The following is a 17,705-nucleotide window of genomic DNA, read 5'->3' on the forward strand; positions in this document are numbered from 1 at the left end:
CCCGCTATGAACCTACCCGGTCACTTCGCTCAGCATCTAAGGCCCTCCTCCAGGTACCAACCCATCGAGAAGCCCGGAGGACAGTTACTCGACCTAGGGCCTTTTCTCTAGTGGCCCCCGAACTGTGGAACAGCCTCCCCGAAGAAGTACGCCTGGCGCCTACGCTTCTATCTTTTCGGCGCCAGGTTAAGACCTGGCTATGCTCCCAGGCATTTTAAGCGTTTATGTTATAATTTAAATTTTTTATTTTTTATTTTTTTCTTTAGTTGCTGCTTATGTTTATTGTTTGTTGTCTGATTTTATTGTTGATATTTTGTATTTTAACCTTTTTGTACACCGCCCAGAGAGCCACTCGCTATGGGCGGTCTATAAATGAAACAAATAAAATAAAATAAATAAATAAAATAGAGAGGCAATGATGCAGCCCATCCCCTGCAACTGAGGATCATGGTATAAGATGGAGTGTAATTTCCGCTACTGAACTTTTTTTCTGTGAAAAAGATAAGCTCCATTTGGATTTCAGTTTGACTTCAAAGAATCAGCACACTCAGTAAAAACATAAAGGACACAAACTGGAACCATCTCTAGCAAGGCAGGAAATGACTTTAATCACAACTATAGTTTCAGGGGTTCAGCAGCTCCTGTTCTTGGAAGCAGAAATTTTTTGTTTTTCAGAGCAATGAAGTTAGATTCTAGTGAAATAAGCACCAGGGGCAGACAAAAGAACAAACACACATTCTGGGAACAGAAGTACTTGCATATCAAGCAAACTGATATAGTACAACAAACTTAGCTTAATATTTTCAGGTCACCATGGAAGCACAACATGTTGCCTCTGCATTAACCAAAAAAAACATGATAGCAGGAAAACAGCAGTTCTTCATAGCAGATGTCCAGAAAAAGGAATGGCAGCTTACAGGAGCTGCCTGAAGAGGCAAATTCCTGCTCCAGTCCAACACCAATCCGCATTTCTTTAGATTTCAAAAGGATTTAAAGCCCAAATGGAGATGTAAAGAAACCAGAAGCTTGACAACTCCTCTCATATACTTACCTTTCTATCAATGGACCCACAAGCAATATTCTGGAGCCACGAAGTATGAATAAGTGGGAAGAAATGCAGTTATAAAAGTTGCCATGAGATGTACAAATCATACTTCGTGGCTAGCACTGTGTACAGAAAAAATATTTGCCTTGGAATCCAGCTCATTGGCTTGGTGGCTTGGATTAACATCATATTTCGCTCACCTCGGATCCAAGGCAGAGGATCGCCTTGCCTCATTTTTGAAAGCACCAGATGTTTTCCCCATTGACTACAAGGGGAAAATCAACAACACCTAGAACTTTTTTATATTTTGGCAGAATTGAATGACATTCACATAGCAGTCTATTCTGAGGGGGATAAAGCCTGCCAAACAAAGGGTTTTTTTTAAAAAAAAGAGCTTTAATACCTATCCCTGTGGTTCTATGGGCAAGCTGCATGAACATGACCTACAATGTAGAAATGCCCTTAAGTAAGTTTCCTGCAAAATTTTAGAATGGCAGATGCAGTGGCTAAGGAGTAATGAAAAAAACATTTGAAACTTTAAAAAAATATTAAATTCCTTTTTGATCAATTTGAACCAACATTACAGAAAGTTTGAAGCCACCTAGGATGGGGTTGATGTGAGCATGAGGTAAAACCTGTATGTCTTGCATTCTGAGCAAGCACCAAGGCCTGCTACAACCCCCCCCCCCGTCCTGGCATAAGAGGAGGGCAGGAAGAGACAGCAATGCAACTAGCCATGTCCCCTGATCAGAAAAGCAGACAGAAGAGCAAGCTGGCACTTCTGGAGACAGTGAGAAAGATGCAGAGGAAGAAGCAATGTGCACACATTTACCAGGCACAGTCTCTGAATCCGTGTGGAGGTACTGTGCTGGAGTCTAGTGATCACTTCAAGTTCAGAGTTGACATACTATCCTGAAGGAAAGGCAGTCAAGCAGGGACAGCAGCAGGAAGAGGCAGCATTCAGTATGAATGTCAGATGTGTGCAAGACTTGGTATGCTCAGTGTGACAATCACGAAGCCCCACAACAGCATCACAGCATGAGGCAGCGAGCATCCCGGCATCTGCCATGCTAGAGCTTTTGCTGAGACCCTGCACCATTACAGGCTTCACTGGAGTCATTACCTGACTTCCCCACCCTCAGTACCCACCACCACTTTGGCCTCCTGGCAGTGATGCTGCTGCAGTCACCAGTCTCCCTGTCGTGTGTATATTTGCTTGCAGGCCTATCCAGCAGGGATGCCATAATGGAACAGGGGCAGAGCATAGCAGCTGTTTGACTTCTGACATATTATAGTGCTGTTGCCACTGGATAAGCCAGAATGTTAGTATGATGGGAGGGTCGTAGCCCATTAAAGTGTGACTGCTGCTGTTGGGCACACTTGTTTTCTCATGAGCTGAAGGAGGGAGATGCAAAAAGGGCACTCTGCCCAGAGCCCACAAACACCTAGAGCTGGGCCTGGCAGAGAAAGAAGCAACAAGCCTGATCAAAGATGACCAGCAGCAAAGTGTTCCAAGGTCAGATTAGTGATACTGCACCAGAGAAATGCAAATTGTAACTGAAAAGTAAAACAAAACAGGCTGGAGATGGAGGTGAGGGCAGAAACAGTGGGAAAATAGTGCTCGCTTCCTTGGGAAGGTCAGGGTATGGAATTCTTCCCAAGTCCCTCTCAAAAGCAATGTGATTGGAAGTAAAAGGAGAGTCCTGTAAAATCATTTTCTGATTAGAATCTAGAGCTCTCATAAAACACCTTTTCTGCTTCAGTGCTTCAGAGTAAAGAGAATCAGTATACCAAAGCAAATTCCACATAACATTGGCAAGAATAGTTCTGTGAGATACTGTAACCACTGCAAGGCAAAAGTAGGAGTTAAGTATGTTGAGGCCAGAGGCCTTCATGTATTACTGGCAGATTAATAACAAAGCATGTGACCCTTAGTTATAATCAAACTGAATTATTTCAATATATAGATTGTAATATGTACTGGTCCTAAAATGCTGTGTATAGATACACTGTCCCAGTCTGCATGTAACACTAAGCCAAGCCATGGCTAAAGATGACCAAACAAGTATGTAGGAGCACAGAGTGAAAATCACAGCTTCTTCACTCAGTGGTGTCACTAGGGTTGGTGTCACCCAGTGCGGTAACTCATGGTGTCACCCCCATGGACTTCCTCCCGTACCAGACCATACAGAATCCTTAGTAATGTTTTTTGTATTAACGTTACTCGTAAATTGTAATTCCCGTATATCACTGAATGTAATGGCAATAGTAGTGACATAAACAACTAGCAAAATTAAAATTACACCTTTAAATTACAATATCATACGCACAGCCTAAATGTATTTACATTTATACATAGTTTCATGTGGTTAAAGTGAAAATTCGGTAAGAAAACAATAGAATCGAAGTAAAAATGTTTAAGAACTACATCAAAATTATGTTCATTTTAACATTAAACTTTACCGTTACATGAGATACATTAATGGATTAGGTTTGCATAATCTACTCAAAAGTAAGTCCTAATGAATTCAATGGGGTTTACTCCAGGTACATGGGATCAGCATTCCTTTACTCCCAGAAAAGCAAGTATTGGATTAAAGCTTTCATATTGGAAAGGTTTTCAAAGCACTGCCCTCTCCAACAGCCCAGGGTCTGACTGCGTGCTACACACACGAGAAAAAAAACTTTAACCCATATTCTTACTTACTCAAACTGAAGACCTCAAAACCACCATTTTGACATTGTAATGAAGCCTAAGCACTGCCTGGGTCAACACATCACAAGCCTGGCTCCCCTTATTGGCTACAATCCTGAAAGGGCGGGATTAGAGGCCAGAGCTTGGAAAAGTTATTTTTTTGAACTATAACTCCCATCAGCCCAATCCAGTGGCCATGCTGGCTGGGGCTGATGGGAGCTGTAGTTTAAAAAAGTAACTTTTCCAAGCTCTGACTAGAAGCTGCTATACAGATCGGTTAAAAAACAGATTAAACAGTCGCGGGTGGCCTGATGTTTTGGTGTATATCTTGGGAATCAGACGACCTAGAAACGTAGGGGTTTTTTTTAATTGAAACTGAGAGTCCGGAGATTAAAGTAAGTTAGCTGGAGACCCGGAGGGGACCCCCCCCCAAACTGGAAACTCCAGCCAAAAATCGGACACCTGGTAACCCTACTCCATCTTGCACCCTGATTGACTGCACCCCGACCCCTCCTTGGTACGCCACTGGCGCTGCCTCTGGCACAGCGCTTGCCTGGGCTGGAGGTTTGAATCTCCCGCTCTTTGGCTGCAGAGCGGTTTTTCCCCCATCCTGCCTGGGAAGCCACTCAGGAACGCAGCCCAAGAGCAGGCAGGGGATTCAAACCTCCCACCTAAAATTCACAGCTGATGAGCAGGCAGGCCAGGCAGGATGGGGGGGAAAACCGCTCGGCAGCCGAAGAGCGGAAGATTCCCCAAGAGGGAAGTGGCTGGCGAGATGGCTGCTGCAGGGCTGAAGATAGAGAAAAAACCCCACCACAGCCCAGCTTCTCTATATCACAAAGCGCGGGGCCCTTGGCAACTGCCCCACTTCCTGGAGCCTAGGAGCGGCTCTGGGTGTCACCCCCTCTGATGGTGTCACCCGGTGCGGTCCGCATCCCCCGCACCCCCCTAGTGACGCCGCTGTCTTCACTCCACCTCTGGTCCTGCTGCTGCCACATTCCCCCGAGCTAAGCAAGTTTGGCTTAGTGTTACATATGAACCCAAGCTCATAGTTCCAAACAAATCATGAGCAGTAAACCAAGAACAAACCTTGGCTGCAGCTTGTGGTTTGTTTGGAGTAATTGAAAAATCATCCACTGCAGCTTCTCAATATATATGCAGACAACAGTTTCTCCTATGTCATATTACAATCTTACATACGGGTATTGTGAAATAGAGAAATATGTTGTTTTTGTTTTGTTTTATTGTTAATAATATTTCCTAATAATTCTTCTATCCAGAAGAAGCCTAAAGCTTTGGATACATTTATACAGTAAGGGCTAGTCTGGTAAACTGCTGTTTTTTTGACATGTTGCATTACTGGGCCCTTGCTTTAGGCTACAATCCTATATCATATATGAGTAATCTGTACTGAGTTCAATGGGACCTACTTCTGAGTAGTCAGGCACAGGATTTTACTTATACTCACTTACCTTCTTACCCCTATAAGCAAGAATACCAAAAAATAATCCCTTTTTATTCCTTTTTTATACCTGTATGAGTCTCTCTCTAAGTAATAGCTGAAGTGATGTCACTAAAGTAGGGGTGAATTTCTCCATTCTCGGTGGCTACTACTTCTCTTCTAACAGTAGGCTAGGGACTGGAAGTATGCTTTGTCACATAAACTGATCCCCACCCTGCGTCATAATAAACATGTATCACTATATAGGTGTAAGAGTATCAGGGTTATGGAGCACACCAAGCCAGGAGGCATATCCAAGGCACTGCATTCAAAATCCAGAAGAGAAAATGCAACATGAAACTGTAGAATGTTTTGTTTACAGCTGGGAAATATGTCTATTCTGCATGGTTTTGGATAGTTTTTATTAAGTGGAGATTTGATTCCTCTCCTCCAAGGTTTTAAGATATTTTATGTTCTGTTTTTAATCTGGTTTACAGTCTAAGGGCCCATCCATACCTCCTTTTAATCTGCGATCTAACCCCCTTGTGTGTTCATTAATTTGCTGGCGTCCATATGACATTCCCCTCATTTCAGACTTTCTCCTAGTTAAATCCACACGCCCCTACCCTGCTATAAACTGATTATTTTTTCTGTCCTGACTATTAACCACTCTAGCCTCTGTAGCGAGGACATCTTTCCCTGTTTTTTTGTATTATGGGCAGATGATGTTAGATCTCACCCTCTGTCCACTCCTCTCCTCCTCCTTTATAGTTCATTCCTGTTTCCAGTACTAAACTAGGGTAGTTTCTCCTTCTGGCTTCTGTAGCTGTATCACATTTTTTTTTTTGTAACCTACTCTTTTGCAATCAAATGTAAAATCAAATGTTTAACAAATCATGTTTCCATTTAAAAGCTATTTTGCAATATTATGCAAACAAAGGTCAATAGACTTCATTGAAAACATGCCAAACCTGAGCATGCACATTAATTCAAAAAGCTCTTCTAGAAAAGCATGGGAAAAACAAAGTACTGTTCTGGACCAATCATTGTAGGTCTTACGGGTGTGACTAATGCAAAAGCGAATTAGACCAAAAAAAATTAACGCCCACGCATATGGATGTGAAAATTCAGATTTTAAAAAATAAATCCAAGCACAAACAGAACATGTATGGATCTTGAGGCCACCAACTGAACATGGTATGGATGGACGCTAAATCTGGTTTTAACCTGGTTTTGTTTTTGTATACCATCCTGGGGGCCCTGTTAGGGACAAATGGCAGTTTATACATATTTTTATAAATAAATAGATGCCCAATAGAAAGTAGTGACTTGTGTGCATGAATGGTTTACATGAAAAAAATTCATCCAATACCAAGGTTTTAATTATGACTGAAATCATTCCCATCTTTTCAGCTGTGTTAATCTGTTGCAGCAATAACAACAAACAGTCTAATGACCAACTGAAATAATACCACTATGTAAAGGGGGGGGGGATAAATGAGGATTTTTTCATACCTTCATTTCCTCCTCCATTTCAGAGAGCTTCCGCTCAAGTGCTCGTTTCTCCTGTTTAAAAAATATTTTCACAATGATAATCTTTTGTGTAATTTGAGGGAAATAAGAGCCATAATGCACATTTCAATGAAGAAAAATTCATCCCTAACCTCTACACCAGGGATGGGGAACACATGGCCCTGCAGATGTTGTTGGACAACAACTCTCCTTAGCTCTAGCTAGCATGGCCAATGGTCAGGGATTACAGGAGCTGTAGTCCAACATCTGAAGGGCCACAAGTTCCCTATCCCTTCTCTATTTAGATACTGTTGCCACCTCCTTCTAACTCTCTTGCTTGCTACTCTTTCCTAGCTTGGTTACAACTGTCTTATCCTCCTCTCACTTCACAGACAATCAGTTTTCTTGTCATTAGCTTGACAGGAGCCAGTGGTGTTATTGAAAAGAACTCAGTTTTCATCTGGAAAGCGCCAGGAAAGAAGGAAGGAAGGAAAGAAGGAAGGACTAGCAAGAATAGATCTACCTATGGCTTTGTCCCATGATATCTATATGGAATTTCCGTGTTCAGAGGCAATATGCAGCTGAATACCAGTTGCTGGTGGACAATAAGGGGCTGTTTTCAAGGCAGTAGCAGACAGCAAGGTGGGGTGGTGGTGCTTACCTGATCCACATTGCTGCTGCACACTGGGATGAAGAGGGGGAGGTGGTGGTGAGGTCAGCACAGTGCAAATGCACCAGTGCCAATCCAGTGCTCCCACTGGTGTGTTTGCACTATGCCAGCCTCTCTAATGTCTTACCCCTATTTCTGCCCCAGTATGCAGCAGCAACACAAATGACCAGAGGTCAGGTGAGTGCTGCTGCCACAGCTCAATGCTTGCTACTGTTTCAAGACATGCTTGTGGGTTCTTGGAGGATCTGGTTGGCCACTGTGGGAAGCAGAAAGCTAGACTAGGTGGATCTTTGTCCTGATCCAACCAGGCTGTTATTCATACCATACTCTCTTTGACTGAGCTGTGTGTGAAGGCTCCAGCTGGCCCATCAAGAATTCCAGCTTCAGTTATATCTCCCACCCTACCTCTCACAAACATCTGTTTTAGTGTCTGCATTTTGTAATATCTGTCTGTCTGTCTAGGCATTACTTTCAACAAAATCAAAATCAAGATGGAGTACTGAAACTATAAATGATTTACTACTTTCAGGGAAAGTAGTTTGAGGGTACTTTAAGAACTTACTTGCTAATAAGCCCTAGAAGAAACAGAGCTTTGTTCCAGATAAAAGGGAATCAGCAGGACAAAAGTAATATGCTTATAAATTAAGCCTGTTATGTGTTCACCTTTAGATCTAAACTTTGCTGGAATTTATGCATTTTCAGTAGTCATCTTTCAAAGAAACTCAGTTTAAATAATTGGAATATAATGTGTTGTGCTAAAGTGTATTTTAATAATATATGAAAAATAGACTATATTTCACCTCGCATGTTTTCAAAACATAACCACAATCAGTGAACCTTCTTTTATTAACTATATGGCATCAACTACTATACTAGGTCAGTAATTTCTGGGCCACATTACTGGTGTTTTATCAAATTGCTACATCTTATAATATGTGAGGAAGCTGAAATAGACTGTTTTATAGTTCACAAAAATGCTGATAAATAAGTCTTAGAAGCCAAACAGACCAAGAGTTGGGTATTATCCAAAGATCCTCGGAGGAGGAACAGAATCATCTTTCTGTAGTGATATTTCTCTTTCAAAATTAGTATGTATTCTGAAGCTAAGCTAAATTATAAGCAAGTAGACACCAGAAAGCAGAAACACATACCCTTTTTTCCATTTCTAGCATACTCGAACGATCAGAAGTTTTTTCCTGCTTCTGCTAATGGAATGAAAAACCAAAAAGTTGTTACAAAAGTAGAGAATATTAGAAAAGAAATTCTTTCAAAGAAAATCATATTTCTTACAAAATATTACAGACTAAATGCTTCCATTTTTTTGCTTGTCTGAGAAGCAAAGATAGCCCTCCTCAGATGCCATTAACTCCTTATTTATTTATTGAATTTATATTCCACTCTTCCTCATGAAGGGGTCCAGGGCCAAGCATTTGTCTCCTCCTGGCTACATTCTTACATCCCTTGTTTCCAGGTTTTCCTCACCTGGGCTATTTTGTCCATTTTCATCTTGATATCGGCGAGTTCCAACTGAGCATCTTGCAATTTTGATTTCAACTTCTGATTTTCAGACAGGGCACTCTCATACAGCTGGATATAAAAATAAAAATGGAGTTAACTCATAGTATCAGGTAAGACTTCATCTACTGAAACATGAATTATCACATAATACAGGATGGTAGATGCTCATCCTGCTACTGCCTGACCCTGGAGACCAGATGTTAATGCAGCTGTATTAACTGTCAGCCATCATCATCAGGTACCCTCTGCTATTTAGAATATAAAGTTAAACAAACAACACTCACAAATTCTCATGCACACTCCTACATCTCTCATACTTTAAAAACTCTTTTCCAGGGGAACTCTGGTGCTCCCTGGAAACTTATCAGTTATTCCTGAATTAGAAGACTGGTAATGGCAAATAAGTTTCTCTGAAAGCATCTACTACAATTGATCTTCCCCTAAATTGTCCAGCCTCATGCAAGAGCTATATATTCAGTTCATATGGAATGAAGGCAAGACCCAATAGTGCCTCCCAAAACACCCTCCAAATCTGCCATGCACAAGGGTTCCAGGCAGACAAATTCATAGAGAAAGTGTTCTATGAAAGTGTGACAGCTTCTACCCTTTTAACTCAATGAATTCTACTCTGAATTGAGACACAATACTCCATTATGGTAATTTCTGATGTCTTTTTACTATTAAAGCACATTGTGTGTAGCACCTGTGCCCTGGCACCAGGTCAACAAGCAATTGAACTAACAACTGGAACTATCCTTTCTGCTTTATTTCTTAGCGATGTGCAAAATTGCAGAAAATAGTTTGACTACTGAAATAATACTAATCTTCCAAGAAAGCTATGAGGAAAGTTGGAAGTATTCTGAGAAGTTTTTCAGAAATCTGTATACCATGTCAAGTTTTTAGTGGAACAATTTCCCATTCTACAGACATTAAAGATAGTGTCCTGCCCAAGGCTACTCAGCAAACCTGTGGAAGAGGTTGAGGGTTTGGGATACAAATCCACCAGTTCCTAGTCCTGCTGAATGTTCTCAGTTCTACTCAATTAACATACTTTCTCAATGGAAGCCTATTTGTTTTTAACGGGCTATTTTGTATTGGGTTTTGTGCATATATTTATCATTTTCTTCTCCAGTGGAGTCCAGCTTCACCTGAAATTGCTGCTTATTAAGGAGAGGGGAGGGGCAAAGAAGAAAGGAGGACTCAAGAATGTCCATTTCAATTACTCACTTTTTTATAATCTTTGCTACTGTCTTCCTCTGTTCTGCTGCTGAGAGCAGCCAGACGATTCTCTCTTCTGGTGTAGGCGCTGCTGCGACCTGAGGGCCGGTCACTGTAGGCATCACTGGTGCCAGTGCTTGAGCTTGTTGTGTCCAACCTGAAGTCAAGCACAGTACAAAATACAGCTTCAGTCAGTTTTAGACGCCTTATAAAAACTTTCCTAATCTCTGTTTTTCTACATTTAAATGTTTGGATAATCCCAGAAAAATTTAGAAGCAGAAAAGAAGAAATACAGGAAAAAACCTCAATTATACGCAACAGAAATGTTTTCCCCAATAAGTATTGTTCTCTAACTTGAATAGATGGGAAAGATAAAGGGGAAAAAAAATCATTCAAAGACATTTGAATGATCATAGGAGAGCCTATTAAATCACTGACAGCTTTTAAGCAGGTTATCAGGAGTCTTGGCTCTAGCTTCATAAGCAGTTTAAGAAAAATACTATTCATTCAAAACACTGGGAAGAAACATATAGGGCAGTATTCAACTAACAAGTTCCAATAGGGCAACAGCTAGTACTAGCACAATGGGATTTCCTCCCTCTCTGTACCTTGTGCCATCCCCAAACCTGCTGTGGAAGGTTCAAGAAACCCCCAGAACAGGTTTAGGGGGTGCACAGAATGAGTTTGTTCCACTAAGCAAGGAGAAATCCTTACATTGATAGAACTTAGCTACACTGAATACAACCCCACAGAAACATATACTTTAAGAAAAGCAGGCATTCTGAAGATCTTACCTGGAAAGCCTCTCATGCTATAAGAGGGAAACAAAAGAAAACAGGATTAGCAACAAAAAATACCACTTTTAACATTCCAGCTGTGTAGAACTGTAGCCACTGAAGTCTGGTAATTGTGAAAGCAAATGATAAATGATTCCAGCAGGACAGAATTGCTGGGCCTTGTCTATAAGCTCACTGAACTATATTAAATAAATAGATAACTGAGTCAAAATCATGTAAACATGCACACTAGTATCTTATATTTATGACATACCATTTACATTAAAGGGACTTTGTTTATAGTTCTACACTTAAGTACAAACTTTGTTTTTTGAAGTCCCCCCCCCCCCCGGAAAAAGCCTGATGTTTAAATGCAGCATGTGAAGTTCTATTCTGAAGAATTACAAGCACTGTTAATTAAAGCCATTTTAGGAAGATGACCTCTCATCAGTCTTACATGGATAAATACAATAAATAGTTCCCTATCCGTTCAAGTAATCCACACTTGATAGAGGTGGGTGGAATGTTAACAGCTAGACATACGCACCGTTCTTTTCAAAGATAAAAAATGCAGTACCAAAGTTTGCAGAGAAAGCTTGCAAAACCTGTCCAAAGATGCAGGAGCAAACTTGTATCAGAAATGGTAACTTCTATCCATGTTCCATGCTCCAAAAGATGTGGTGACAGGTTTGAAATGTTTGCTTAACAGTAGTTTTATACCTTGACAGATGTAGAAATATATTTGTACTATTCAGAAATGAGTTATCGTGAGTGCAGAAGTATCCATTTTGGCTACCAGACATGCATCAGATCAAAAGGTTAGAGTTGCTAAACTAACATCTTTGTTAGCCAATTGATTATACTCTGGTCTTTCAGATGAGAAGGTCCAGAAATATTCTAAGGATATTTGGCAAAGACCACAAGTAGCCTGTTTCCTTTCCTGTGTAAGTCTATGAGTTTATTCTGCATATTTATTAGTCTATGTCTGATAGATTAGATTCCTCATGAGAGCATGACCAAAGTCTTAATTGAAGAATTTCATTAAAACTCAGGAATAGAAGGGTTTTCTAAGAGGGTGGGCTTGGGTTTGTCTACTTGGTTTACATCCGCAGCAAAATTCTGTGATCTGCAATACTGCTGGCAAAATTGATTAGTATGTTCACTTAAGCATGTCCTTAACATGAGATTATGAATCTTAAATAAAAAGGCAACTCTCTTTTTCATTTGGAGGTAATTTAAATCAAAAGCACTAAGATTAATACTAATCCCAAATACGATATATCACAATTCAATATACAACTGTTGCTAATCCTTGTGTATTCATTCTCTTATTTTTTTTCTGTTTTGCATACTGGGAAATTTGAAGCTGAGACACTTTTGCCTCAAGGTTTCTCCATGAGTGTGACTGAAAAGCTATTTGAACCAGATATCCCAAGTTTAGTATCGACATTTTATTCAAGGACATATTGATTTTAGGACCATCATAAAATATTCATAATTTAGAAGTGAATTCTAGTTTTACAGGCATTTCTAAAGATTAGGCTCATTTTGACTAGCAAGTTGTTTCCAACGCTCTGGTGTACTTGTCTGAATGGCTCTAACAAGCTTTACTTCCTAGAATTCCTCTCTGTAGTACAGAAGCCTGTCTCCTATTCTATACTTCTTAGACCAAAATAATAATTTATCTCCATTTCCCTTGTCTGAAAACTGTAAAAAAAATTGCTCATGTTAAAATTCATTTCAGCACACTACATACTCCTGTGCTAATCCCTTTCAATGAGAGCTTTTCACATTATGTCAAATGTATAGACCTAACCCACTTAATTTTAAGATTAGCAGATATTTGAACCTAAATATTTATGTTCTAGAACACTAAGAAAGTCTTCAAACAGGAAATATATTCAAAGAGGTGGCATGGGAGAAATAGGGAAATATATGCTAGAAATACATATACTGTGTGTGATTTAAAGTTCCATTGCCAAATTATGAAAAACTCTGCATGGTTTTACACAAGTTTTAAATATGTATTCAAATATAACTGTGGCAAGTATGAATCACTTCCAGTAATATGAAAGTGCAATCTGCAATTTCAGTAAAGCCTAAGTGAGATAAGTCATCTCCTAACAGAGCCTCACTGGACAAATGTCCAATTTTACAGCATTGTAAGAGAAAACACCGTGGGTATTAAATGGCAATACATTCTACCACTGCAGACATGCTGGTTATAAAGGGAAACAATTACCAGGCAGAGGTACAGCCCCAGAAAACAGAGTGTAATAAAAAAAAAAACATTAAGACAAAGGGTATAATTCTAATCACACTTTCTTGGGAGCAAGGTTCAACTGAAGCAGTGGGACTTGTAACTGATGCATTGTCAAGTTACCCAAGTGAATAAAAATTACAGTAACAAGTTACAGGAAGTAATTTGACATTTCAGATGATGCTCCTTGGAAAGCTTTCCAGTACTTGGAATCCTTGGATACACTTGGCCTATTTGTATCCCACATAAACCAAGATTGCACAATTAAGTTTATTAAAACTGAGATTGAGACAAAAGTGAACTCTCTCTGAACAGCTGTATTATGCACTGATTTAAAAAGAAAAGCTAGCTCTTGACATTACTGCAGCTGTTGGTAATGGCTACATTTTAATTACGGTTCCTCAGCAGTTTGCATCACAGAGCCAGCACAACAGGCTACAAGCTTCCTTGGGAGAGAAAAAATGACTGACAAATATTTTTCTCTTGATACTCATTTCCAACCCCTTGAAGAAACTCATATTTAACTAATTCCAGCAAGAGCAACTGACATGGATACCACCTTATAGAAATAACATGCATAGAGGGCCCAATTCTCAAATTATGAAAACAATAATATTTGAATATAGTTTATGTATAATGTGCTACATAAATGTTCATATGTACAAATAAAATGTATGTGAATTTTAGAAATCGTGAGAATCACATTTCTGCTAAATATGGCCATGGGCCTAGTAAAGTGTAGTGCCTATTATACAAAATTAGCATCAAAGCTTTGAGGGTGGATTACCATAGATTTGCATCGTTCCAGTGTTCTGTACGATGCTGCTGCTGTCACTAAAGTCATATAATCTCAAGCATCAAAACATGATTATGATATGACAACAATTTAGCTAGGGCTAAAAATCTTTTAACATAAGAACATAAGAACAGCCTGCTGGATCAGGCCAGTGGCCCATCTAGTCCAGCATCCTGTTCTCACAGTGGCCAACCAGGTGCCTGGGCGAAGTCCGCAAGCAGGACCCGAGTGCAAGAACACTCTCCCCTCCTGAGGCTTCCGGCAACTGGTCTTCAGAAGCATGCTGCCTCTGACTAGGGTGGCACAGCACAGCCATCACGGCTAGTAGCCATTGAGAGCCCTGTCCTCCATGAATTTGTCTAATCTTCTTTTAAAGCCATCCAAGCTGGTGGCCATTACTGCGGCTTGTGGGAGCAAATTCCATAGTTTAACTATGCGCTGAGTAAAGAAGTACTTCCTTTTGTTTGTCCTGAATCTTCCAACATTCAGCTTCTTTGAATGTCCACGAGTTCTAGTATTATGAGAGAGGGAGAAGAACTTTTCTCTAAACTAAAAAGCCCCAAATGCTGCAACCTTTCCTCGTAAGGGAGTCGCTCCATCGCCTTGATCATTCTGGTTGCCCTCTTCTGAACCTTTTCCAACTCTATAATATCCTTTTTGAGATGAAGCGACCAGAACTGTACACAGTATTCCAAATGCGGCCGCACCATAGATTTATACAACGGCATTGAAAATTGAATTGAATTTAATTCAATTTCAATTCAACGGCATTATGATATCGGCTGTTTTATTTTCAATACCTTTCCTAATTATCCCTAGCATGGAATTTGCCTTTTTCACAGCTGCCGCACACTGGGTCGACATTTTCATCGTGCTGTCCACTACAACCCCGAGGTCTCTCTCCTGGTCAGTCACCGCCAGTTCAGACCCCATGAGCGTATATGTGAAATTGAGATTTTTTGCTCCAATATGCATAATTTTACACTTGTTTATACTGAATTGCATTTGCCATTTTTCCGCCCATTCACTCAGTTTGGAGAGGTCTTTTTGGAGCTCTTCGCAATCTCTTTTTGTTTTAACAACCCTGAACAATTTAGTGTCGTCAGCAAACTTGGCCACTTCACTGCTCACTCCTAATTCTAGGTCATTAATGAACAAGTTGAAAAGTACAGGTCCCAATACCGATCCTTGAGGGACTCCACTTTCTACAGCCCTCCATTGGGAGAACTGTCCGTTTATTCCTACTCTCTGCTTTCTGCTTCTTAACCAATTCCTTATCCACAAGAGGACCTCTCCTCTTATTCTATGACTGCTAAGCTTCCTCAGAAGTCTTTGGTGAGGTACCTTGTCAAACGCTTTTTGAAAGTCTAAGTACACTATGGCCACTGGATCACCTCTATCTATATGCTTGTTGACACTCTCAAAGAATTCTAATAGGTTACTGAGACAGGACTTTCCCTTGCAGAAGCCATGCTGGCTCTGCTTCAGCAAGGCTTGTTCTTCTATATGCTTAGTTAATCTAGCTTTAATAATACTTTCTACCAGTTTTCCAGGGACAGAAGTTAAGCTAACTGGCCTGTAATTTCAGGGATCCCCTCTGGATCCCTTTTTGAAGATTGGCGTTACATTTGCCACTTTCCAGTCCTCAGGCACGGAGGAGGACCCGAGGGACAAATTAGATAATTTAGTTAGCAGATCAGCAATTTCACATTTGAGTTCTTTGAGAACTCTCGGGTGGATGCCATCCGGGCCTGGTGATTTGTCAGTTTTTATATTGTCCATTAAGCCTAGAACTTCCTCTCTCGTTACCACTATTTGTCTCAGTTCCTCAGAATCCCTTCCTGCAAATGTTAGTTCAGGTTCAGGGATCTGCCCTATATCTTCCACTGTGAAGACAGATGCAAAGAATTCATTTAGCTTCTCTGCAATCTCCTTATCGTTCTTTAGTACACCTTTGACTCCCTTATCATCCAAGGGTCCAATCGCCTCCCTAGATGGTCTCCCGCTTTGAATGTATTTATAGATTTTTTTGTTGTTGGTTTTTATGTTCTTACCAATGTGCTCTTCAAATTCTTTTTTAGCATCCCTTATTGTCTTCTTGCATTTATTTTGCCAGAGTTTGTGTTCTTTTTTATTTTCTTCATTCGGACAAGGCTTCCATTTTCTGAAGGAAGACTTTTTGCCTCTAAGAGCTTCCTTGACTTTGCTCGTTAACCATGCTGGCATCTTCTTGGCCCTGGCGGTACCTTTTCTGATCTGCGGTATGCACTCCAGTTGAGCTTCTAATATAGTGTTTTTAAACAACTTCCAAGCATTTTCGAGTGATGTGACCCTCTGGACTTTGTTTTTCAGCTTTCTTTTTACCAATCCCCTCATTTTTGTGAAGTTTCCTCTTTTGAAGTCAAAATTATTAAAATATTTTGATCAACTAACTTATCCTTGATTAGTCAAGCAGATTCTAGGTGACACTCAGAAGATATAAACACACTCATACTATTTGAGGCCTGGAGGGTAGTAACAAGATCTAGGGCCTTCTCAGTGGTGGCCCCCGAATTGTGGAATAGTCTCCCCGAGGAGGTACGCCTGGCGCCGACACTATTATCCTTTCGGCGCCAGGTTAAATTCTCTTCTCTGAGGCATTTTAATCTAAGTTAATTTGAGTAAATGTAATTTTATTTTAGATGGTGTACTTTTATATACTTGTTGTATTAGATCCTGTACTTTTATTATTGTATATGTTTTTATGTTCACCGCCAGAGAGCTGTTTGCTAGTCGGGCGGTATATAAGCATAATAAAATAAATAAATAAATAAATAAAATTTGGGATGCTGTAAACAAAATGGCTAGGTTGTGCCAGAGCTTGGAAGTAATTGGTTACAAGTAACGAATTACTTGTAATTCATTACTTTTTTGAGGAACGAGTGGGTAATTCCTTTACATTTTGATTGTAATAGCACTAGGAGTAATTTTATCACTTTTGTGAAGTAATTGTAATGTTTCCAGCATTACTTTTGAGCATTACTGGGAGGGGGGGAGGTAGCAGGGGGAAGTCTTCTGCTCCTCTGAATTGTGAATGAAAATCATGTGCCTCAAACTGGGCTTCTGTGCAGCGTCGCTCTTCCCTCATGCTCTGTGAGCGGGTAGGAGGCGACGAGGGAGGAGGTGGAGAGTGAGATGGGGTGGAGTGGAGAAAATAATTGTTTAAAAATGGATGGTGGTGGTGAAGAATGAAGTGGAGGGAAAAAGGAGCCGGAGGGCAAGAACATGGATAAAGGAGGAGAAGGAGGCAGCAGCAGGATGGAGATAAAGAATTGAAAGATGACAGTGTGTGTGTGTGTGTGTGTGTGTGTGTGTGTGTGTGTGTACTGTGTGTGTGTGTGTACTGTGTGTGTGTGTGTGTACTGTGTTTGCACTTGGCACACAAAGTGGCCTCCACCACCCTCTCTGGCTACTGTGCTGCATTTGCAGTACTTTAACTTTTTTGCATCTCAGGGGAAAATGTTTGCTTGGGTGAGTGTCTCTTAGCTGGTGGCAGGGCAGGGTCCGGGAGGAGAGAGATTATGTTTGTTGGCTGAGTGGGGGGTGGGGTGGCACTTGGTTTGACGTGCAAAGATGTGAGTAGTGGCCTCTGCCTCCCTCCCCACCTCCCTTATCAGCAGAGAGACCACCATTGCTGTCTTAGGGATAAAAAGAATTATTCTACAACCTCTCTCTCTGTGTTTATTTTTAATGTTGTTTCAGGCTACTTAGATGTGCAGCAGCCAAGGCCAGCAC

General features: G+C 40.6%; 1 protein-coding gene across 5 annotated transcripts in view; it reads right to left on the bottom strand.

The window, feature by feature from the left end:
- The window catches only part of PPP1R12B (protein phosphatase 1 regulatory subunit 12B), a 177,189-nt gene that overhangs the window by 22,867 nt on the left and 136,617 nt on the right, over positions 1-17,705 (bottom strand). For all 5 annotated transcript variants that reach the window (XM_061631875.1, XM_061631874.1, XM_061631877.1 and 2 more), the window contains 5 exons: positions 10,894-10,910; positions 10,109-10,256; positions 8,846-8,950; positions 8,515-8,568; positions 6,697-6,747 (listed from right to left, as the gene is read on the bottom strand). In XM_061631875.1, the coding sequence (XP_061487859.1) occupies positions 6,697-6,747; positions 8,515-8,568; positions 8,846-8,950; positions 10,109-10,256; positions 10,894-10,910 (375 nt within the window). The remainder of the gene's footprint in view (positions 1-6,696; positions 6,748-8,514; positions 8,569-8,845; positions 8,951-10,108; positions 10,257-10,893; positions 10,911-17,705) is intronic.

The sequence above is a fragment of the Rhineura floridana genome, chromosome 6 (assembly GCF_030035675.1).
Source record: "Rhineura floridana isolate rRhiFlo1 chromosome 6, rRhiFlo1.hap2, whole genome shotgun sequence".
NCBI lineage: Eukaryota > Metazoa > Chordata > Lepidosauria > Squamata > Rhineuridae > Rhineura > Rhineura floridana.